The sequence below is a fragment of the Phanerochaete carnosa genome (genome assembly GCF_000300595.1).
Source record: "Phanerochaete carnosa HHB-10118-sp unplaced genomic scaffold PHACAscaffold_10, whole genome shotgun sequence".
Taxonomy (NCBI): Eukaryota; Fungi; Basidiomycota; class Agaricomycetes; order Polyporales; family Phanerochaetaceae; genus Phanerochaete; species Phanerochaete carnosa.
This window is the reverse complement of record NW_006767637.1, coordinates 303,874-325,654: the sequence shown is the minus strand read 5'-3', so window position 1 is coordinate 325,654 and position 21,781 is coordinate 303,874. Positions and strand designations below refer to the sequence as shown.

The following is a 21,781-nucleotide window of genomic DNA, read 5'->3' as shown; positions in this document are numbered from 1 at the left end:
TTGGAATACAGACTGCGTACTTATGTGACCATCAATACGAGGGCCATGCCATCCCCAGATACGTTTTTCGGTAAAAGGGATAGACTTAGGGGTTCCCGTTGATCCCGATGAATGCAGATATATTGCGACGCGATCCGGACGGGCTGGGTGACTCAGATGGGGATAGGGATGACTATCGAAGTCCAGAGAAAGTGCAGTTTGAGCGGGGAATACCGTACTGTAAGAGGGGAGGTCGCCAAGTCGCATTTCGACCCCTTGTGCAGCCATTATTGTCATAACCTGCGTGACCAGATCGGCAGTGAATGAGTGGTAAATTATGCGGCGGCAATTGGTAGCTTTCAGCATCGCGCAAACTGCTGCAGGAGTGTTACGGGGAGACATGGGAAATGGCTTGAATGAAAGATGAGTCCGAGGTTAGCAAAACTGACAAGACGCATACCACAAGACCTGCTCTCATCGCTCCCAAAATCACTGAGACGTATAGGACACTGTCTGTGTGTATCAAAAACGCAACTACTTCGTCCTCTGCGCCTCTCCGTTCAGGACGGAGGATGTGGGCGATAATTTCAGATGCTCGGGCCATTTGAGCGTAAGACACCGCCTCGGTCTTTCCTGGGTCATCTCGAGAAGGGAATATGGCCCACGGCAGGCTGGGGTTATTGCGCGCTTGAAAATCTGTGAGCTGCGGAAGTGTAATGAGAGGACTTTCGAGAGGAGGAAAGGCGCGGTTGGCCATAACGATGGTGTTCAAAGAGGCCAGGTTGCAAGCTCTGAGAGGCTCTCATTCTCCCAGGATAAATAAATGCTTTGGCCGTATGACGATGAACGCCTAAGTGTCGATTCTTCGACTCTAGAATCGAGCAGACAGGAAAACAGGTGTCCTGATCGTGGACTGCCGTGGCTGGTGGCCCAAAAGGTCAAGTGAGCGGCCAATCGTAATCGTGGTTCCGTGCTCCACATTACGTGACACGTACTAGATGGGTTGCATATTGATCACACAAGGTGGTAAGCGCAGTTTTTTTCTCAAGAAAACTCAGACAAAAGCGGCTAAACAAGGCCCCGTTATTCCTCGATTCTACGCCGATGCAAATTGAGGAGAAACCGGTGCAAAACCAGCCAAAAGGGTCTAAAACACAGTAAAACTGGCGGAAAAATGAGTTTTGCCTTCGGTTCTTTTCAAGTGAAAATCGGATAAAGTTGGGGCCTTGTTGGGTCAGTTTTTGGCTGATTTTACGCCGGAAAAAAATGCGCTTACCACCCAGTGTCATGGATACTGCAGCTTCGATGCTTCGCCGGCAAGATGCGTCACTGCCTTCGCTTGCGTAGGGACTAGTCGCACGACCACAGGGCCCCTATTACGCTCATCTTTTCTTTCAGGGCTGCAGGTAAATGGAGGTTTGGCCGCTTACCGTTTCAGCTATCGCAGATCGCGATCACACCGAGGCGGTCCCACAAGGATGATGACATGTCTTGGGCGAAGGACGAGCCAGGACAAGTCTATGCGCGACGAGCCGGGGGAGCGTCTCGCGCTCTCATGATCAGAAAAGCGATGTGATGATTAGGATCAGGACAAAATATGACAGTCTTCCTTGTCACGACAGACCCGAACGAGCTGCATTCCGTTCGCGGCAACAACCTGAGCACGGGCGCTATCGCGCGGGCTCCTATCGGCGCTTCTTTACCTTTCCGTCTCCATCATTTACCTCCATCTTCACCGCCCTTCAGATGGAACAGCGAATATCTCCAGTTTCACGCGGACACCAAGATTCTTCAGCGGCACCCTGGATGGTCAGAGTAGAGGCATTGCTCTCGTGCTTCCTGATAGATGCATCACAAGCCACGGCAGCGAGGTTACCACTCACCGCCTTCGAAAATTGGCGGTACAGCTGGACTCAAGAGCTATCAACTGGATTTCCCAACAGTCAGGCCAGTTGAACCCCAGCATTCGCTTTGATTTTGAGTAGATGGTTGCTCCGTTGCCGTGCATGAGCTCGGTCAATGAACATCAAACGCCGATGACATCGCTGAACTCACGTAAACATTGGCAGGCTTCCTATGATACTGTCCGCCTGAGATCTAGTCACACCCTTTCGACGAAAACAGGACGTCGAGGTCCCACGCTCACGCGTCAATTACCCCTTACGTTGGTACTCACGATTGATTGCCAGACCTGGGCTTCATAGTGCTCGAACAGCGAGATTTGTTCCGTGAGTATTGCCTCTCTCAGACTGGCCAATATGTTGGTAGTTGCGGCAGCAGTACATGGTGCGTGCCATCAACGTCTTCTGCGAAACAAGGTTTTGAATCGCGGCTCAGAACCATACAGGCTGCGCAGGAGTTCCCACAAGCACATGCTACGGCAATTGACATGGGTCCTCTTCCTGACCGGTGGACATTTCCCCGGCATAAATTGATGCATTAACGGTGACTTGGCTCAGTCTGCTGCCACCGAACGAAACATCCCAGCAGGTAGACTCGGACGCCAGTGACCGTTTGGCGCGGGAGTTTTGACACCGCCCATGCCCGGCTGATGATGGTGCGCATACGTAGCCTGTCGAATGCTTAGTGCCACAATAGTTAATAGCTTGGTTAGGTTTACAACGGAAGAGATACACCGAGACGCACAGCCCAGCTTGTGAAGCTTGGTGACCGGTTACTGGAGAAGGATCCTGATGACGTCCAAAGGCCTGACAGTGGACAACCGCTGGTCCTGCATATCATAATCTATGAGTATATGGGCGAGTATCATACGAGCCCGCGGCGCACTGCATAGGAAGGAACCTGAGAGGGTTTGGGCTTGAGCGGCGTATTCGGCAAAATCGGCGTTCGGAAGACTGGTTCCCAATGTTTGGGAAGTGCAATGACGGTAAGTCGACTTGTCTCGTCAAATTCCTCACAACTCACGTCCCTCTCATGTCCCGCGGTTCTACTCCTAGGCCAAGGGTGGCCGATAAGTGGTCTGCGAGTCATAGAGGACAGCTGCGCACCAAAGTTATTGGTATCTCGCACAGTATGGAGAGATCCGCCGAGATGCCTGGTGGCGTTAAGAGGTTGTAGACCCTGCTTTGCGCAGCTTCAAAGGTAGATCGCCGCAGACGAGCTAATGGATGCTTTCGATTTAATTCTGAGCTCGTGCGGCAGGCGCTAACGCAGGTGACCTGCGCATCCGTATAATGCTGACTGGTCATTGCGGGGAGGCTCGTTGAGCGTGCGTATGACGCTGGGAATCTCGCGTCACTGGAGACTTATTCATTGATAGAGACACTGTTGGAACGTGTAATTACCGAGCTCGTCTTCATGACAGAGCTATGATAAACACCGCCTGTGAGCATTCTCTTCCATTTCTCTGATATTGGTACATGTACGGACTCAGGACATCTGTAGGTACCATTCGATGGTTGCTCGCGCACGGTAGATGTCGGGGTCTACTCTGGTAATCTAGGACCAAACTTCATGAAGCACCTACTACGTTCATCCGAATGCTCTCAAGCCTGTTTAAGTGCAAACGTTGTAATTTATCAGCGGTTGGCGGAGACAGAAGGAAGCCCGGTGGCGCGAGTGAGATGGGTCCAGGCACTATGCCCGAGTTCGGCGACATGAGTGCAGCATAGTCCTCTCACCGAGAGCCATCAAAGGGACAATGCCTCGCGGGAGAAGAACAGGCGCGCAGGATGAAAGATCGCGCGTATCACTCCGTCGTTGGACTCTGGCGCGTCGCAGCTCCGTCACAAAACGAGAGCCAGGGCTTCTCGGATTCTGATTGATGCTCCAAGCGCATAGCCGCAGCGTGTCGACGATAAGGCGATTAGAGAGGGTCTTCATGAATCGTGCTGTGAGCATAACAGGGCTATGATGGTCCTGTTAATCCTGTGCATTGGTGTCCCGCCTAGTTCGCTAAGATGTAACGATGGTGGATAGCGTTCAAATCGCTCTCTACTCACGCACGATTTGACAGTTAAGTTGCGGCTGAATTCGGCAGTTTGCCCTCACAGTAGCATATGGCATGGTGATGATTTCTGCGCCATTATAATGAACACGACATCCCGACAACTCAATGCGCATATTGCGCATTATCTGCCCATTAATTGCATTTTTAGGCAGTTCAACCTTGCTACACCCTGTGATTTCTCGTCCTTTATCAACTCCAATATCTCACTTATCTATATAGCTCTCTGAACGCCCTGCAGAAGGTCCTCCATCCGAGAAGAGGCGCTCTGAGACCTGAGGCTTGAGGCTACCACGGCTTGCACAGTATGGCAGATACTTCCGTCCCGCCACCCGGAAGCCCCGGATTTTCACTGAACATTATGGAGTCATTCGGGACGCAGATACTCGGATCCTTGTTCTCCATTGCGCTGTGGGGAGTATCGTGTATGCAGATGTGAGTACTATCTGACCGGCTAGCTTTCTCTTAAAACTGATGGAGAGATGATGATTTTTTCTAGGTTCCTGTACTTCATGCGGTAGGTACAATTACTTTCATTTTAGAATGACATTGCTCAGAAGCCTGCTGTAGCTACGAGAAGGACTTTTGGGGTTTGAAGCTGTTTGTTAGTATTATTCACTACCTCTTTGTTGTAAGTGGTTTGGAACCTGATTCACGTCCGTAGGTTGTCTACCTTTGGTGAGCGATGCCTTCGTCTGGCCAACGCTCTGCTTTTTCTCACCGAAAGCTGCAGGCTACTGGACGCAGTCATTGAGGCTCTCACATGGGTCGGACGTAAGTAAAAAAAAGACGCCATACAGTCTCGTTTGCTCGTGCTAAATTTACTCTGGTAGTTTTCTCGCCCCTGGTCACACACTGGGGATCCCTTCAATACATAATTGAAGTTACACCGTACGTAATGCGACGTTTTACACCTAGTTATCACAGTGGAACTCATTGTGTTTCATCTTCAGGGCTTTCATTGTATGTGGTGTCATGGTTTTTTGTTCTTTCAGCACCTCACTTTCACCTCCGACGGTAGCACCGTACATGGCTTGGGGTACATCTGTTCTGTCACCTTATATGCTAAGCAGCTCCTCATCCCTCGCAGAGTCTTCTCGCCTTTTCGGCACAGTTGTTTTTTATGTATCGCATCTATCGATGTAAGTTGGTGCCCTCTGAGTACTTGGTGGACGTCTGTACCTATTGGCATCTTACAGTTACAGAACTTGAAGGCAAGGGCTGGCCGGTCCGTGTATGCCTGGGTTGTGCCGTGAGCCATATATACTATGCCTACATCCCGCAGCATTGTCAGCTCATATTGAACCTCAGGTGTTAATTGCGTCTTGGCAAATCGGTGCGTGGGTGCGAGCGCATTTTGCTGGTCGCTCACTAGTGCTCTCTGCTCGCTATTCAGTTGGTGCCATCCGTAAGCGCTGTTTTAGCTTTTCTTAGACTTTGCTCGCTAACATGATAGCTCACAGCGTATTCTGTCTGGGTTCTGTACGTGCTAACATCTCGCTTCACGGCATCGCCGCGGCTGCATCATTAAACTACCATTTGATAGGACGAGTACCGAGCCTACGGTCATCGCGGCGCTATCCGTCCATCGTGTGCTCGTACGCCTCACAAATGATTTCTGGAGACGATAGTCAATACTCACGAATGGTCTCTCATAGTCGGTTGGATTCTCGTTTCGTGCCGCCTCGGCATTTACAGATATTCTCATTGCGACCTGGATGACTGTTCTGCTATCTGGTAGCATGAAACGCAGCTCTCCTTTTAGACGGTATGGACCCTTTCCTGTCCCATTATGTTGCACCTTTAGTTCAACTGGCTGTCTGTGGGATACACAGCTCGAATCGCCTCGTCCACAGGCTCATATTCGTTACGATCAACAGCGGAATATGGACCGCGCTCGTGGCACTCATCGACTTCATCCTCGTAAGCCGCGCCGCACTGTGCGTCTCATCCTGCAACCCAACTGATACGGCTCATGATAGATGGCCTGGAACTACTCGCACCTCGAGTTCACAGTCTTCGAATATCCACTCGCGGCACTCTACCTAAACATGGTGCTCGCAAACCTGAATGTGCGCGACTACCTGCGCGGCCAGGGCGGCGAGGTCTACGAAGCAATGCTCGGCGATATGAGCGCGGCACCCCGTAGCACCGATTCGTTCCCGCTGCGGCACATGCGCCAGAATACGACGACTGCAAAGCCAGACGTGCGTTTTTGCGCTGATCTGCCTATCGCTGTGAGTTTGGACGTCGGCTGACAAGCAGGCTGGCAGGAGTCCCTTGCTATCCGCATTGAGACGTCGATGACACTGAAGAGCGATGCGGACTCAATTAAGGCAGGCAAGGTGCGTCTTGCACTACGCTCGGGCGAAGATATTACTAACATCGTCTGTTCAGCCAAGCCTCTGAAGTCATGAGGTGTCGCTCTGCCACACGACCGCAGTGGATGTCTGGGGCATGCAATAGTGGAGTGATCCTGGTGAGGTACATACGTTTGATATATCTGGATGAAACGTCGCAGATGAGAGAAAACAGATCGAGGGTACTTCAGTTGCCATCGTCTTCAATAACGAAAATATGTGTTCAGTGTACCATCACTCTCGAGGTTGAGACGTGGCTGCCTTTAGGAATGAACGTGCCGTCGAAGAAGGTAAAGTCCTTCAGTGCCTTGCGTTCTATGAGAACTGTACGAACTTCTCAGCATACGCATAGTGGTATGAGGCGCAGGGCGTACAGCTGATGAGACTGTCTAGCCGCTGACACTCTTTCAGAAAGCTGTCGACCTTGTGCATCTTCTGTAGCGAATCCTTCGACCAGCCATATTCTGCAACGATAGCTTCAACTTCCTCCCGCAGCGGCTTCGTGTACTCTGGGTGTGCTGCCAGGTGGTACAAAGCATGAGTGAAGCTCTGGAAAGCCAGAGCAGTCAACACACGGTGCCAAGGGGACTCAGGCTTGTGGCTGACCATAGAAAACGTATGGATGGCAGCGAAGCAGACTGCAAGCACACGGGCGGCCAGAGCCCTCGGCTCGCGCTCAATCCCTTCTGCGGCTTCCATGAGCCACTGGAGCAAATCATTCTGATCCACAGGACTTCAGCTGCTGACCAGGTAGCAAGATAGCATGACTCACAGGCTTGTCTGGCCAGTCGTCTCCATACTGTTCCATCATGCTTCGCCGCTCATTGATCGTTGAGCTCAGCAAAGCACACATACGGTCGACATTCATGTCGACTCTATTGATTAGGCAGTTCACGACCCTGCAAGGCATTGCTTAGGGAGGAATGGTCTCCGACTGCGAGGTGATGACTTACGGTTTAAGGGAAGCAGGTACCATGGGAGCATAAGCCTACAGGGGTAATTGCCGCCTGTGATAGACGCCATTATAGCGCTTCCCCTCTCCCGGCCTCGTAAATTGATAATCTCGCTGATGTTGTCCATGAGGTGTTTGCGTTGCGGAAGTGACCATCGCTCAGCCTCGACATGCTTCAACTCCAAAATCACAGGGCGGTCGCCCCGGCATATCGGCATCAAGCACGCCGTGGCGCGAGTCCCAGCTGCTCGCTCGCGCGCACTGGAGTTACCCAGGATCGTGGGTTTTTGGCCAGCTTTGTACGGATTCATATCGAACAATGCCTAGGAGCTGACGCCTTTTCCCAGAGCGGAAATTCTCTGCAAAAACCTACCAAATCATCATGCAAACATTACAGCAAGTGCCTGACGTTTTGCGAGGCCGAGAACGTCCTATGCATGATGGCCGCTCTACAGACAGATTGGCCCATATACTCTATACACCAGGGCATAAGCTCCTCACAATCAACACGTTCGCTCTGAGCCCACCGCTGAAGCAGCATAACTCTCTGAGATGGTATCCATTCCTGACCTTGCCACGATTACTGACATCGACGGACGCACTTTCGATTTTATCATCATCGGTGAGCTTATGCTTTGATCGGCTGTCTGTCGGATATTAAGAACTAAGGAGATACGCATATGCAGGCGGGGGAGTAAGGCATCTCTACTGCAAAATGTAGTGAGACTCAAGTTGGTAGACTGCAGGATGTGTCTTGGCCAATCGGCTTTCCGAAGACCCTCATGTGTCAGTGGCGGTCCTCGAGGCAGGGAAGTCGCGCTTGAATGACCCAGTTGTTTGTGAGTCCTGTACAAGACTTCTGTCATGACGCGCTACTGAAGATCTTGCAGCAAGTTCCATGGGATACCTCAAGGAACTCAGGAACCCCGAGTATGACTGGATATTCCCTGTTGTGCCGCAGCCGAATGCATCGACCGCGCACATGATAATTTGGAGTCGGTGTGTCTCGTTGCACGCTGCGCATATCATTTTTGTTTACTTTGCCTTGCTCTAGGGGAAAGATGCTCGGCGGAAGTTCTGCGATAAATCTCATGGCATACACTAAGCCCGCCCGCGAGGAACTCGATGGTACGTCCGAGCTTTTCTACCGTGCCATTCACGCTTGACTCCAGGCTCTGCCTAGCTCATGAAGCTCTTGGAAATCCCGGCTGGAACTGGTCCTCCTACCAGAAGTATGCGAAGAAGGTCGAAAGGTACGTTGGGGATGTTCAAGGACTGATATCTCGTTTTCAAGGCATTCGCGATAGATTCTGCGCTCCTGCCTCTGCGATCATGGACGAAGACTTTCGCAACTTGTACAATCCTAATTCCGTTGGGCACGATGGTCAGTCCTGCTCTCTGCTCAAAATAAGCGACAGCTCAAACTCAGATCGCAGGGAATCTCACGTTATCTTTCGTTCCGACTGGATCTGGCGCGGATGCTGCGTACCAGAAGGTAGTTCTTTCCCGCTATCGATTGATGCTTTGAGGATTGATGTCTGTACTCTGACCAGAGTTTGGCCAGGAACGGCTTGGATATACGGACTGATGCGGTATGCATACCCTTATGTTTGAATATATTCGGTGCTGTTCTAACATCCAAATCAGCTCGATGGAGAAGTGCGTACTTGTAATTATGTCCTATATCGGATGCTGACGTTCAGAAGATTATTGGTATTTGGAAGGGACTATCAACCATCAACCCGAAGACTGGCTATCGAGTCGATGCTGCGACGGTGAGTTCTGCTGCGCAGCAAAAATGCCATTATTTACTCACAAGCTCGTCACGTCAGGCGTATCTGCATCCCATTCTCGACAGACCGAACCTCAAGGTCCTCCCAGAAGCGTACGTCTGCCGGATTCTCACAGAAACGGAAGCCGGCGGCGTAGTCGCTCGCGCAGTCGACTTCGAGCATGGCAACAAGCGGTACACCGTGTCCGCCGCACGCGAAGTCATTATCTCTGCCAGGTAGCTCACCTACCTCGATCTGCTGCATAGTAAGCTGATATTGTGCTGCAGTTCTATCAAAACTCCGCAGATTCTCGAGCTGAGTGGCATTGGCGACCCGAAGGTCATCAGGCCGCTGGGAATCAAGACTGTTGTCGAGCTGCCCTCTGTTGGCACTAATGCGCAAGAACACATTGTAGCCACCGGTCTGAACTATCGTGCGTGCATCAAGTTTAACCTCTTGTGAAGCTTTGCTCAATGCTGTCTCAACATCAGGAATGCAGGACGACAGAAACATCGTTACCAACCACATCCTCGTTATAAAAGAACACATGGCCGAGGTGTACAAACGTCTGTGAGTACGTGCCTCTTGTCGTGGTTTCTACCTGACTGACACGTCGAAAAGCGATCTGAAGACTGAGTATACCCTGCTTATCAACAACTTTGCCTTCATCCCACTCCACGTCGCTTCAGATAAGGCCGAGCAGCTGATTGCGAAGAAGAAAGCAGAGCTCGCTCAGAGCGGACCGTCGCTACCTCCCGGCCTCCGCAAGCAATACGAGATACAGCTGCAGCTCATGGAGAGCAAGCGCGGCGCTGACATTGAGATGATGTCCTCTGCGGTCGTCCCTCAGCCAGTGGCCGAGCCGTCCAAGCCGCACATGGCCCTGGTTCCGGAGCTGACTCACCCGTGGTCGCGCGGTACCATAGTGAGTCCATCCTTGTTCGAGCATGCGGACGGCAGCTCATGCACGTTCTCCAGCATATCACTTCTGCTGATCCGAAAGCACATCCGCACATCGACCCACACTACTTTGCGGACGACTTCGACCGCGAGATCCTCGCACAGGGTGTCAAATTTGCTCTCAAGATTGGCGAGACTGAGCCGCTCCGCGGCCTGACCAAAGCACGGGTGGGCCCACCTCCTGAAGTGGATCTATCGACAGACGAGAAGATTAAAGGCGAGCGCCTCCTTGTGTACTGCTGCCCCGCAGCATGCTGAAGGAGCTCTCTAGAGTACCTGAGCGCGCATATCACCACGACCTGGCGTACGTCATCTTCATTTCTTGCGCGGACTATTCAACATTAACGCAGGGTGCATGCAGATACCTGCGGTACCGCGGCTATGCTGCCCAGGGAGCTGGGCGGTGTGGTGGATCCGCAGCTGAAAGTGTACGGTACCAAGAATATCCGTGTCGTCGACTTGTCTATTCTACCGTTGCAGCTCTCTGTTCACCCCCAAGGTACGTGTTCCCTTGTAAAGGCACTGCCAAGCTTTCCAATATTTGACTGCAGCTTTCGTGTACGCTTTGGCCGAGAAAGGTGACACCACTTCCTTTCAAAAAAGACCGATGACTAGCACTAACCGTATGCATCACAGCTGCCGATATTATCAAAGGAGTTACGGTGTAGGTGGTCGCCGACCTTCTTCCTTACTTTTGGATCGCTTGGATCTCGCTGCTTTTCCTATTGACGCGAGGTGCTATGTCGGGCTCTATGGATTAGTCCAAATGCACAGAGATACAGTCTTTTATGTATTATTACAGCCATACATCGCCTTCTGACGCGCCGAAATTGAGTGCACAGGAACCTGCTATGGCTCGCGGTGCTTCCAGTGACATCTACAGTATCACTGTTGTGAGCTTCAGGCCTTCAACACATTATTAATCCAAAATTTAGCACATTCAAGGGACACGGCACGTTCAGGGCAGTGACTAACACTATAGGCTTGAACTTCAAAGCTTCCAGCCTTGCTCTGCTTCTGCCTGTAGCTTGATGTCGGACGCCGCTATGCTGGCGCGCGGCGCATGTGATGGCGCATCAATTCCTCGGAAAACTTCATGCGCGCGGCGCGGAACGAGCTTGAGTACTTGGACTGCATGCACGATGCATGCCTCAAATAATGCACGGAATTCGACTTAGATGCAACAGAAAATGGGTCGTTAATGCGTCACGGGTACTTGTCGTATCCTTAGGCCCTACTATACTCGCTATGATAATGAAACAGTGTGTACCTTTGCAGCTCGGTTAATGTAAGCTAGGTAGACGGAGAGCACGATTGGCGTGGAATTATCGCGCACCATGGCCGCAGATGCAAGACAATGGCCACTGAATATATCGCCTTGTGCGGTGAGCGATGCAGAAGTCGAGGCCCGCACGACCAGGTCGAGCCTTATAACACACCAAGGCGTAGTCTTTGGCTATCCAAACCACGACATTATGTGGGGGTTCAGCCAGCACTTGCATTGCATGGAATGGTTCGTGTGCGTACCGGAGGCCGCGCAATTCGAGGCCGTATCACCAGAAGAGGTCAGCGGGGCAGGAATACAAACCATAGTACGCGGGGCTGCACGAAATGTCAGCCAACATGCGCACTGAGAGATAGAGTAGAGAGCGCACTTGTTGTGGGGCATCCGCACGGGCTCTCGCCAGACGTGACATACCAGACGTCAGACCCATTTTGAAGTTAATGCTCCTGGTCTGAACGTGTCGTTGATAACGATGACAGTCCAGAGTGCGGTACGTGGGACACGGAAGGAACAAGAGGTCGGAATAAAACGCACACTATCGTGGAAGGAATGCCAAAGGGTGCTTCGCCCTCGAGCAGAGTGATGCGTGTCATGGCGTGCGGGGGGCGTCCATGACAATTCGGGTGACTTCTACTTCTTGGCAAGCTTTCTGCAGCAGTACGTGAATTCGAAACCAGTAGGAAACCGGCAACGAGCACTTACGGAGCATGGCAAGGCTTCAGATGCAAACGATTTCACCGGATCCACCCACACCGTCCATAGCTCGATCTTAAGCCTCGTACACATCTCACCATTGTCGAGCGTTTGGAGGGCGCCGACAGCTAGCCGCGGCGTGCTGCTGAAATTATCGACGCCGACGCTGACGATGAGCACGATTTGCTGCAAAAGATAGATTCTACGCGCAGCATACCATGTTTCAGGCGCGGTACAGGTGTTCGACGACAGGTTGAGGCGCATGTGCGAGATCGTGTCGACGGTGAAGTACCGGAGGGTGGTGGTTGGCAGCCAGTCGTCTTGCGCAGGTCACTTCTTGCGCACATCCCATCGTCTCTGTTCGATTTCTAATCCGAGTCGTAAATTTCATGCTGCACGCAACTTTACGGAGTGTAGCTACGTGTTTCATGCACACGAGCTACACTCCGTGGTGGATGTATCCCGGTCATGCAATTCGTGCGTGGAGGCGATGGGAAGGTTTTCACTATCTTAGGTGTGCACACCGGCGAGAACGATGTTGAAAGGGCGGTGATTATGATAAGACGGTGATATGCCTGAATGAAACGGTGGTTAATCGTTACGAAGGGATATTCAGCGTGCAAAGTCCGCGCCCAGGGCTTACGTAATATCCGGATTCTGCCGAGCGCCTGCGCTGCGGAGGTTCGCAGCAACTGACAGTAACGTCTCGTTGGTAGGTTGGTGTGGGATGAGCGGGAATACATACGGGATGCGAGCCATCACTTTGTGGTGTGTTCAACTTTTGATTTGAATCCGGAAATGAGGCTGAGAAGCTGTCCGTAGAGACTGCAGGGCGCCAGGATGTTCACTTACAAAACGCCGCGGATAGATTTTCAAGTGTCTTAGGGTGAGGCAATGCGAGAAGTCTTCCTACATCTTGAGCTGAGATGGCGGGATATGACCTGAGACACTCAGAAGCTCGTAAAAGCAGCGATGAGGCTCCCACTACGATGGGTCTGCTGTGCATCAGGATTCCTTGAGCTTCTCGCATGCAAGTGGTGCACTCAACGTACTAATCTGTTGCTCCCCACTGGCAGGGTCACAGAAGCTGCTATTGTATCGCATGGAGTATCATAGAGTCCCTTGTTAGCATCTCAGAAGTTCTCACTCGGTGGTTACACGGAAAGTGGACCAGTTCGCACATTCTACCGTTATCGAATTTGGGCGGCGTACCGAGAGGCCCGGGGTTCATCTGGCTGTAACAGTCGGTGAAGTCAGAGCTTCCCTTGACACGTGAGTGAAGAAGCTTGAGCAACGTAACCTCACACGTTCAACTTCGATGAAACCTTAACTGATATATCTTCTGGAGACGGGTAAGGGCTGATATACTTCTAGTAAATTTTTCTTCTTGGTCGTACATCAGCATCATAAATGCAGCTAGACCGCCAGTGAGGATAGTCAGTGTGCAACCCTTTTGCATCCGAGCCGTCAGAAACGGAAAGATAGAAGCGGTGTATAGCTCAACACCAAAACGCTCTGTTCATTTTGGGGTATTTCTCATAAATACGAGACCATGTCATCTTACAGCCGGCAGTAGCAAGACTTCATCTGAATAATAATTACAGCCCGGCGACGCCGCGGAGCATTTCGACCTTCCCGGGTGAGCGAGACCGGAAGACGCAGTTGAATCGTTTGGGAACGCTTGTACGAGCTCGGATCAGCGACACAATGCAGCACGAAAGAAGCAGAAGCTTACCTAACTGCGCGAGGCTCAAAATCGGGAACAAGGCCCTCCGGCGGGGCTTGGATGTCCAATGTTGCAAGCAGAGTGGATATCAAGACGAATACCGACTCTTCTGCGAGGGCCTTCCCCGGACAGATCCTTGTGCATAGTCAGCCTCTGAGCACCCGAGACAGGTAACATGTGAATAGTACCGTCTGCTGAATCCGAATATGTATTTAGATGGGTGTACGGTGGGGCACTCCTCGTCTAGAAAGCGTTCTGGGATAAACGCTTCTGGCGGGTATTTTAGATTCGGTTCCATCGCGATGGCCCTTGGAGTAATTCTGCGTTATAATCCGCGTGGACGTTCTATGATACTATAGACGTACCAGATATTCGGACACAAAAGCGTATTCTTGGGAATATAATAGCCCTCGTATTCGTCGTCGGCATCCGCGACACGGGAGATACCTGGCAATGTCAGAGGAGGCTGCGTCCAAGACGAGAGGCACCTACTGAGGGGAACAATCGGGTACCAGCGCATAACTTCCTGAACGAGCGCATTGACATAGGGCAGGCTATCCCTATCCGAGATGTTAGGGAGGCGGTCCGCGCCAGTCACCGAATCGATTTCTCGTTGCGCTTTGAGTTGCTTGTCGCGATGGAGCGCCATGGCAATCATAAAGACTGTAACAGTCCCAAACGTCTACATCTATGTCAGCTATGCCTTTGCAAATGCATTAAACGGCGCACTGTTTCTCCGCCGGCTGTTGTCAAGGTACAACGAAGTTCAGTGTCAAAATACATGCACTACGCCGCTTTGCAAACGCACCAGAAAACATAGATCCTGTCCGTTGAGCATAAGTATACGTACGATAATGTACTCGAAGGGCACACCTGTAGTCCACTTGATGCGCTCTTCCACCTCTACCGTCATTGATTCTTTCGGGATGCTGGCAAGAAGATCGTATGTGAGGGACGGCTCAGCGCTACCTGCAGCCTTCGAGAGCCTCAGCCACACACAAAAACGGAGAGTAAGACCGGTAGAAGACGCACTATGGCCTGCTTGACGCGATCGTAGGGTATGAGGGCGAATCGTTCAAACAGACCTCGAGCGTACTGTGCTTTGCGCCGGAAAGGTACCCACAGCGGGAGGTGCTTCACTGCGTACAGTTGTCAATATCAGCCGTCTGTGTCTGAGAAAGTCCGCACTGATGGGTATCATGTCGCATAGATATGCCCCAGGACGTATAGCCGCGGTAGCAACGTCCATAACTTCTTCAGCGAGCGCGATATACTTGTCACTGCGTTAGCAAAAGAAGATTGACGAGGAACGGGGAAAGCACACCTCAGTGTCTGTAACGCGCGCCGACAGACCGTACGTCACAGAGAGGACAATTCTAGAGGTGCACCTGTCAAAGTATCACAGTCAGTCTTCGAACTACAGAGTACCTGCTGCACTTACAGCCTGGTAAGATCATAAAAGTTTTCTGGATCTTTGAGAATATCAAGCGCAAGCATGGCCGCAAAGTGCTCCAGCATGGGACGGTATTGCTTCACCGCCGTCGGGTTCATCGCAACATGCTCCAACTTGCGACAGGCTCTCCATTCTGAGCCGTATGGCATCAGCGGAATAGACTGGAAGATGTGCGTCAGCGATAAGTTTCAGAGGGAGCAAGCAGTAAGTATGCACTCGATCAAGGCCCATCAGCTCGCCTGCGACAGTCAACACAGGCCGATTGGAGTAAATGTGGGCTCGCTTATCCAAAAGGTCTTGTGCAGCTTCGAGGCTATTCAGGACTAAAACCTTGCGATTAAAGATTCGAAGGCCCAAGAGGTCTCCTACGAACGGCTTCGGTGAGGTTTATACGCAGACCACGGAAAACGGCTCACCAAAACTACGTCTCAAAGACGTGCCAAAACGAATCCACTCGAAGTCGGAGGTGAATTCATGTAAATTTCCCAAGACGGGCAGTCCACGAGGTCCAGGAGGAAAGGGCCGGCGCTTTCGACGAAGGATGAACGCGCCAAGGACAGCGGCGACAGCTACGAATAAGCAAATAGACGACGCGGAGACGTGCATTGCAAGAATCATTGAGGATGGGACATGCGCTAGTTCCGCTGAATTAGTTCTAGAGCCGACCACTTTATGACGAAAGACGCGATTCGAGCAAACAGCGAATTTGAATCCAATACAGCATTACAACCATAACCCTACCATCTTGATCCGTGAGAAGCCCACAGATCCGGGTAGTCCGAATCGGGCCTTAACCATGGGCCTTCAGCGTTCTGCATTAACACCAGTCCGGGAACTCCATCGCTGCGCGGCCGCTGGGAACACTCGCCGACCCTTCGCATGGGCTACAGTGCTGTTTTTAGGGCAGCGCCGCCCACGTTCGTAACTTCTCGTGGCTGATACAATCATGCAAGCAGCGGCAAGACGTGACCACCATGCAATCCGTCCAGATGGCTTGTTGCACATGGCTACTTCCATTCCTGGGACAATTCGGTGGGCTGTGATTCAGGCTTTGAATGCGCTGTGTAGCTCAGTCTTCGCAAAGAATCACAAGAAGCGAAGATACGTGAGTTTCGGCCATCGCCGGTTCATCACAGAAGCCACGGTGGAAGTGCGTTCATAGGAACGTATGCGTTTGCCATCGGTCAAGTCAGTAAGTGCTGTGCTGACATCTTATTGTGCGGAAGTGAGCTTAGCTTTTCATCCGAGTGATAACCCTGCCATCTTTCACACTGGCTTCAGCCTATAGAATCATCGCGTAGCTTAAATTAGTATGCATCGAGCTTCTGGTTGCGCATTGCTGACGCAATAACCAGGGTAGTATGTCCGAACCAATGTTTATACCGTAACGCGTAACGGTGAGTTGCCACGCAGCCTGAGGGAATAAGACTGACCTCTCAATGCGGCATCCCACATGAGTCCCTCTGATGCCCTGCTAGCTTCTTGTTCGCGGAAAGCCGCACGGAGCGCTGCTCGAGTTCGGTCCCTCGAGTCGGGGATTTTATGGGTGGCATGCCGACGGAGGGAAACGGAGGCATATGTAACCGATCGTCGGTATGACACAGTGAACAGGGCATATGCCAGCGGATGCGCAAAGAACGTATCATCTTTGCCAACAACCTGAGCGCGGATCCGAACGATGGCGACCGGGACGCGCGTGCGGGTACGGTTATATCAATAGACGCCTGTGCCACGACGGAATGATGCGCATCAGGCGGTGCGCCGCCCCGACTTGATCCGTAATTACAATTGATGCGCCTAGGGCGCTCCAGACGCTGGCGTCCGTTTGATACTCCGCGCTGTCTGCCTTATACTCTATACAAGCATTACTTAGAAACCTGCAACACACAGTGTATTGCGTACATTGATATAAATAGAAGACGCGTGGCGGTGAGTATACAAGATCAAGAGATTCGGGCCTTTGAGGTCAGCGTGCTCCGCGTAGTTCGGGGTCCGACGTCCGATTTTGAGCCGTGGAGTCTGAATCATAAGACAGGAATTGCTGAAACTCGCCCGGCGAAGTGCTCTCTCAAACCTTGACATCTTTCAACTGCGCACGAAGTTCGTGGGTACCGTGAAACTAGACAGACAGAAATACGCACCTCGTGTGATGAGTCGTCGTCGCTTCGAACAGCCATGGACCTGTCTATCCGGATAGCGAAAGAGCTGTCCTGTGATCCCCGTCAGGCCTAGCTTGCCGCGAAGGGCAATGAAATCTCTCACCTCAGACTGCCCAAGCGCCGTACGATGGGGCATTCGGGCGAGGGGTATCTCGCCGGTGCCTATGCTTCTCCCGCTCGTCCCGCTTGAAGAAGAGCCGGACTGCGCTATAGGCTTGAGATCCACGATTTGGCCGCGGCGGAAGTGTTTGCGGATGTTGAGATTGGCAAGGAGCGTGTTGAAGTAAAGGGAAGCGAGTGGGTACTCGAAGACGGCGTAGACGACGCCGGTAGGACGCCACGCAACCTATGCAACGTCAGCGCAAGCATTACGTAGCGTGCTATCGGTACAGACCAGACTGAAATCGACGAGTGCGATGATGGCAGTCCAGAGGCCAGTGTTTATCGTCAAGATCAGAAGATTATGGATGAGTTCGCTTGACCTGGTGCCAAAGATTCGGTCATGCTGTGCGCTCCAACTGGCGGAGATATAAAGCTCTCACCTTGGTAGCAAACGTATGTGCCTCTTCAGCAGGAGAAGGGTTGTCATCCATGCCGCGATGAGGGTGTCCACGAAAGAAGAGACGGCTCGACAGCTAATTTCCATAGACTTGATCACAACTCAGTCAAATTCATTTCAGGCATGCACGATGGGAGATGCATACCACATCACGGGAGCTTGTGAGGGAAACTGCTATCGGAACGTTTTTCGGTCTGTGTTGCGTCGTTTAAGAACTGGATCAAAGGGTGACAAAGGTACTGACAAGGCCCAAACAGTGTACACTGGATAGGCACACGTCAGTCTTCGTGCGTGGCAGGAATAGCAGATATTCCACTCACATGAACCGCAGACTGGTTGATGAAAAACGCTAAATGGCCACCTCGAGTGTTAAATAGAGATATAACTACTCACCTAGTTGATAAGAAGAGATCACTCCCTAAATGAGGTCAGCATGGATTAATGACTAGATGAGAAATGCGCACAGCGAGTGCCAGGCAAGTCACAATAATCCAACCCTTCGTAGAAACTAGATAAGGCGTCAGCACGATTAATCACAGGTATGCATGACGGGTATCTACAGTGATAGATGCGCCGAAGGAAGTAGAACTGGACCGCCACCGCAATGACGTTCTGAAACGGATGTTAGCCGCTTCTCATTAGGATATGGTAGGGCGCGTACCGAGAGCAAGGTGCGTATCTTGGAGAGAGGAAGATGAGTATAATCCTTACAAGATCGTGCTTCGAACTGTAACGCACAACGACAGACCTATGCAAGATTAAGGTTAACGATGAAGCAGATGCTCGAATTAGAGCATAAACAGACTTACGATGGGAGAACAAGGCCTTCAAGGCTTTGACTGGTGATGGTGAGGAAGACTGCGAATACGGTTATGCATTTGGTTACGTCATAGTACGGCATATAACTGCGCGTACCCGTTGCGAAAGTTAGCGCAGTAATGGCCGTGTTAGTCAACCATAGGGCCATAACCTGTGGCAAATCAAATCATCAGTGGCAGAAGACTGGGTGCTCTGAGAGGCAATACCAGAAGTTTCAGTGCCCAGTGGTCAGTCCTGTAGCTGCACGATAGTAGTCAGCTGACAAGCAGGCCAAAAAGATCGCGCAGAACAAACTTGACGAAGTAGAAAAACCTGCAGCGGAATCATCACAATCAGTGGAAAATTTTAACAGTAGACGGGGTACCTGGTACGTACAGCTGCATGCATCCCGCACCCCAAAGCGCGGAATCGAGAGCAGCGCCGACCATATTTCCAATAAACAGCTGCGTAAGATTGAGACTAGCCATTGGAAATGGCTGGACGGGGTCAGGCCTGAGAACGATGCCTCCAAACACTCTGCGCTTTATACCATGATCGAGCTCATAGACAGGGACCGGACGTGCGCTCGTGCATAGTAGCCCGTGGATTGTTGGCACACGGATCCATGATGGATCGGCGCTCAGAAGAGCCTGTGGTGTAGGCTACGCGAAAAATGCTCCTCGATGCCATGAGCATTTGATCCTTGACTAATATAAGGTTGAGAGACTGTCAGCTGGTAATGGTAACTGTCGCGTTAAAGGCATCATGATATGATCGTTGAAATTGGTCCTGCGCTTTCGGAACACAGAGACATCTGCTCTGAAAGGGAAGGACGTCGCAGTGTGTACGATGGAGCATATGACCTGTACTCACTTAAAAACAATTACTCACGTAAGCTGAAGAGCACGATGCCTCGGACCGTAATAACGAACTTCGGCTCGTCGACCGTCTCTCAAGCGTGCACGCTCGGAAGATGCCGAGCGGAGCGCTATCGGATATTGAAATAGTCAATAGGTGTTTCTACGAGACAATGTAGCAATCCCTGATGTACGGTGGCCCGCCCGACGAGTCATTCACTGACTCCTAAAATCAATGAGTGCGTGAAGCGGCCTCAATGCCTCCGTTGACCTTCTAGAAAAGGTACTGTCCTCTTGCAGTCGTGACCCGATGTAACCGCCTCGCACCGAGCGCACTGCAAGGCCGCGCCCGCCAGCACACCATCTGCGACCCTGCTGCATCACTGTCCCTGGCGGACGACGCGCGGGATTGGAAATTGTCAGATAGAATATATTGGCACTTCCCCACGTCTATCTCCATTCCTTCCTAGCATCCTTGTTCTCGTCACATCTCTAAGATGGAAGGCTCCCTATCGGTTACGTGCTTCACCATGGGAATCGGGTGGCCCAGAATATCCCAATGACATGCGTGAACCGTCTGGTACTGTTGCTCGCATCGGCCTTATATGCCAATTTCTCCCCACGCCGTTCCGCCCTGTTCGCCCAGCATGTTCGCCTTCAGGAGTCAACCACTCAAGGCGCTGTACCTGCTCGTCTTCGTACCATTCACACTATTCGTGCGTCTGCCCTACTGGGTTCTCGTCTCCACGATTCCTGCATTCAGGCCGCGGAAGACATGGTCCATGAAGCGCGCCCTCAGCCTCTACATCGTCACTACCAACAATAACTTGACTTACACGACCGGGTTCAGCGCGCTTCCGGGTAATCCGGAAAAGGAGAGCGCCAAACCAGAGACCACTGGCTTTGCGTGGGTCGATGCCGTGCCCGACGACCTCGTCACCGGCGAGTTGGCCGAGTTCGCCCGTCGAAACCAAGTGGCGCCCGCGAGGATCTACGGATATTGGTATGGTGCTCGTGGCGAGCATGGCAAGCCCGGGCAACACGCAGGCAAGAACGAGCGCGTCATATACTTCATTCATGGTATGTTATGCTCTTCACGCAGTTCTCAGCCACCATACTGATATACCGTTCACAACTTACAGGCGGAGGTCATGTGGTGAGTCTTCAGTGTTGCAGGAGGTGCCTAAATTGACCGATTCTACGCTAGATGGGCTCGGCACATCCATCCAATGTGTGGAGGGGTATCCCGGATGGATTCGTTAGCTATTGTGCCACCGTTGCCAAGCGAGTTTTCTCGCTCGAGTACCGTCTCTCCTCCTCCGCACCGTACAAGCCCGAGAACCCGTTTCCCGCTTCAATGCTTGACGCGCTATCGGGCTATCGCTACCTGATAGAAACTCTGGGCTTCGAAACGCAGAACATTATCCTCGTGGGCGACTCTGGCGGTGCGCAAACTGCAAGCAACCTGGTGCGCTACCTCATCAGCGCCCGCCTGCCCGGCCTCGTGCCGCCTAGTGCACTCGTCCTGCTCTCGCCGGCGATGGACTGGGGCAATACCCACCTCGGCACGCCCGCCCCGACGATGGACACAAATATCGCAACAGACTTCCTCCGCCCAGTGATGCTGAACGGGTACAGCGCGACGAGCATGCGGGGCAGCCTTGACGCGGGCGAGCTCGAGACGAACCCGTGGCTGTCGCCGGCGTCGCTCAAGCTAGCGCGCACGGATGGCCTGTGGGCGAACTTCCCGCCGACGGCGATCGTCGCCGGCGACGCAGAGCACATGGTAGACAGTATGCGCACACTCCGCGACCGCCTCGTGCACGACAACGGGAAGGATAGAGTCACGTATTTCGAGTATCCCGATGTGTTCCACGACTGGGTGTTGTTGCCGTGGATTGAGCCCGAGCGCAGCCAGGCCTTTAACGACCTGAGGAAGTGGCTGGAAGGCGTGTACGGGATGTGAAAGGGATGTGAAAGGGGAGGTGTGTGTGTGTGTGTGTGTTCTGCTGGGACTCTCAGAATATGTTTGGCTGACTATACGTTCAAGTTTTCACAGAATCTTTCCACCCTTTCAGTTGCACATGTCTTCATACGATCGCTGGCTATTCCTTCGTTTCTCGGGTTTTCGACAGAGATGTGAGCTTGTACATGCTATTGCCTCGTGTTATATGGCTGCTCACAAGACGCGAGTTGACAGCATTACAATTTTTTCGGGCCTTAGTGTTGACCGCACCACCATTGCGTAGATTTGTCTGAGG

General features: G+C 52.0%; 8 protein-coding genes across 8 annotated transcripts; 4 read left to right on the top strand and 4 right to left on the bottom strand.

Annotated features, from left to right (window-relative positions):
• Positions 1-418: 418 nt before the first annotated feature.
• PHACADRAFT_77473 (uncharacterized protein) lies at positions 419-718 on the bottom strand (the record flags this gene model as incomplete). Its single annotated transcript, XM_007400034.1, has 1 exon — positions 419-718. A coding segment is annotated over one exon (300 nt), but the record flags the coding sequence as incomplete, so codon positions are not given.
• Positions 719-1,725: 1,007 nt separating this feature from the next.
• On the top strand, positions 1,726-2,277 carry PHACADRAFT_177643 (uncharacterized protein). The gene is made up of 2 exons (XM_007400033.1): positions 1,726-1,794; positions 1,851-2,277. Exon 2 carries the CDS (start codon positions 1,965-1,967, stop codon positions 2,181-2,183), a length of 219 nt encoding a protein of 72 aa, XP_007400095.1. The 5' UTR covers positions 1,726-1,794; positions 1,851-1,964; the 3' UTR covers positions 2,184-2,277.
• Positions 2,278-4,253: 1,976 nt separating this feature from the next.
• On the top strand, positions 4,254-6,355 carry PHACADRAFT_199767 (uncharacterized protein; the record flags this gene model as incomplete). The annotated part of the gene is made up of 19 exons (XM_007400032.1): positions 4,254-4,381; positions 4,446-4,463; positions 4,517-4,550; positions 4,611-4,624; positions 4,680-4,720; positions 4,780-4,837; positions 4,900-4,909; positions 4,968-4,985; positions 5,037-5,088; positions 5,146-5,198; positions 5,258-5,282; positions 5,343-5,354; positions 5,410-5,428; positions 5,493-5,544; positions 5,605-5,714; positions 5,782-5,869; positions 5,929-6,153; positions 6,220-6,291; positions 6,344-6,355. The coding sequence occupies 19 exons, from the start codon at positions 4,254-4,256 to the stop codon at positions 6,353-6,355; spliced, it is 1,041 nt and encodes a 346-aa protein (XP_007400094.1).
• A 44-nt stretch (positions 6,356-6,399) lies between these two features.
• Positions 6,400-7,228, bottom strand: PHACADRAFT_262822 (uncharacterized protein). The gene is made up of 4 exons (XM_007400031.1): positions 7,079-7,228; positions 6,913-7,026; positions 6,681-6,855; positions 6,400-6,630 (listed from the first exon to the last, which is right to left on the bottom strand). Exons 1-4 carry the CDS (start codon positions 7,172-7,174, stop codon positions 6,530-6,532), a joined length of 486 nt encoding a protein of 161 aa, XP_007400093.1. The 5' UTR covers positions 7,175-7,228; the 3' UTR covers positions 6,400-6,529.
• A 393-nt stretch (positions 7,229-7,621) lies between these two features.
• PHACADRAFT_128563 (uncharacterized protein) lies at positions 7,622-10,886 on the top strand. Its single transcript, XM_007400030.1, has 17 exons — positions 7,622-7,880; positions 7,945-7,952; positions 7,998-8,106; positions 8,140-8,257; positions 8,313-8,386; positions 8,442-8,511; positions 8,566-8,642; positions 8,695-8,753; positions 8,812-8,850; positions 8,906-8,917; positions 8,965-9,033; positions 9,091-9,266; positions 9,318-9,463; positions 9,522-9,600; positions 9,652-9,955; positions 10,009-10,223; positions 10,341-10,886. The coding sequence occupies exons 1-17, from the start codon at positions 7,811-7,813 to the stop codon at positions 10,570-10,572; spliced, it is 1,857 nt and encodes a 618-aa protein (XP_007400092.1). The 5' UTR covers positions 7,622-7,810; the 3' UTR covers positions 10,573-10,886.
• Positions 10,887-13,474: 2,588 nt separating this feature from the next.
• PHACADRAFT_128560 (uncharacterized protein) lies at positions 13,475-16,851 on the bottom strand. Its single transcript, XM_007400029.1, has 14 exons — positions 15,564-16,851; positions 15,364-15,512; positions 15,136-15,308; positions 15,019-15,082; positions 14,883-14,967; positions 14,727-14,833; positions 14,568-14,670; positions 14,503-14,517; positions 14,424-14,437; positions 14,187-14,376; positions 14,060-14,141; positions 13,883-14,002; positions 13,704-13,829; positions 13,475-13,648 (listed from the first exon to the last, which is right to left on the bottom strand). Exons 1-14 carry the CDS (start codon positions 15,763-15,765, stop codon positions 13,567-13,569), a joined length of 1,512 nt encoding a protein of 503 aa, XP_007400091.1. The 5' UTR covers positions 15,766-16,851; the 3' UTR covers positions 13,475-13,566.
• A 15-nt stretch (positions 16,852-16,866) lies between these two features.
• Positions 16,867-19,501, bottom strand: PHACADRAFT_212839 (uncharacterized protein). The gene is made up of 18 exons (XM_007400028.1): positions 19,042-19,501; positions 18,979-18,996; positions 18,891-18,924; positions 18,781-18,835; positions 18,675-18,723; positions 18,604-18,613; positions 18,527-18,544; positions 18,426-18,477; positions 18,330-18,373; positions 18,259-18,283; positions 18,186-18,197; positions 18,110-18,128; positions 18,011-18,059; positions 17,849-17,955; positions 17,701-17,788; positions 17,410-17,652; positions 17,289-17,357; positions 16,867-17,236 (listed from the first exon to the last, which is right to left on the bottom strand). Exons 1-18 carry the CDS (start codon positions 19,149-19,151, stop codon positions 17,216-17,218), a joined length of 1,023 nt encoding a protein of 340 aa, XP_007400090.1. The 5' UTR covers positions 19,152-19,501; the 3' UTR covers positions 16,867-17,215.
• A 666-nt stretch (positions 19,502-20,167) lies between these two features.
• On the top strand, positions 20,168-21,486 carry PHACADRAFT_199762 (uncharacterized protein; the record flags this gene model as incomplete). The annotated part of the gene is made up of 3 exons (XM_007400027.1): positions 20,168-20,600; positions 20,663-20,676; positions 20,728-21,486. 3 exons carry the CDS (start codon positions 20,168-20,170, stop codon positions 21,484-21,486), a joined length of 1,206 nt encoding a protein of 401 aa, XP_007400089.1.
• Between the last annotated feature and the right edge of the window lie 295 nt (positions 21,487-21,781).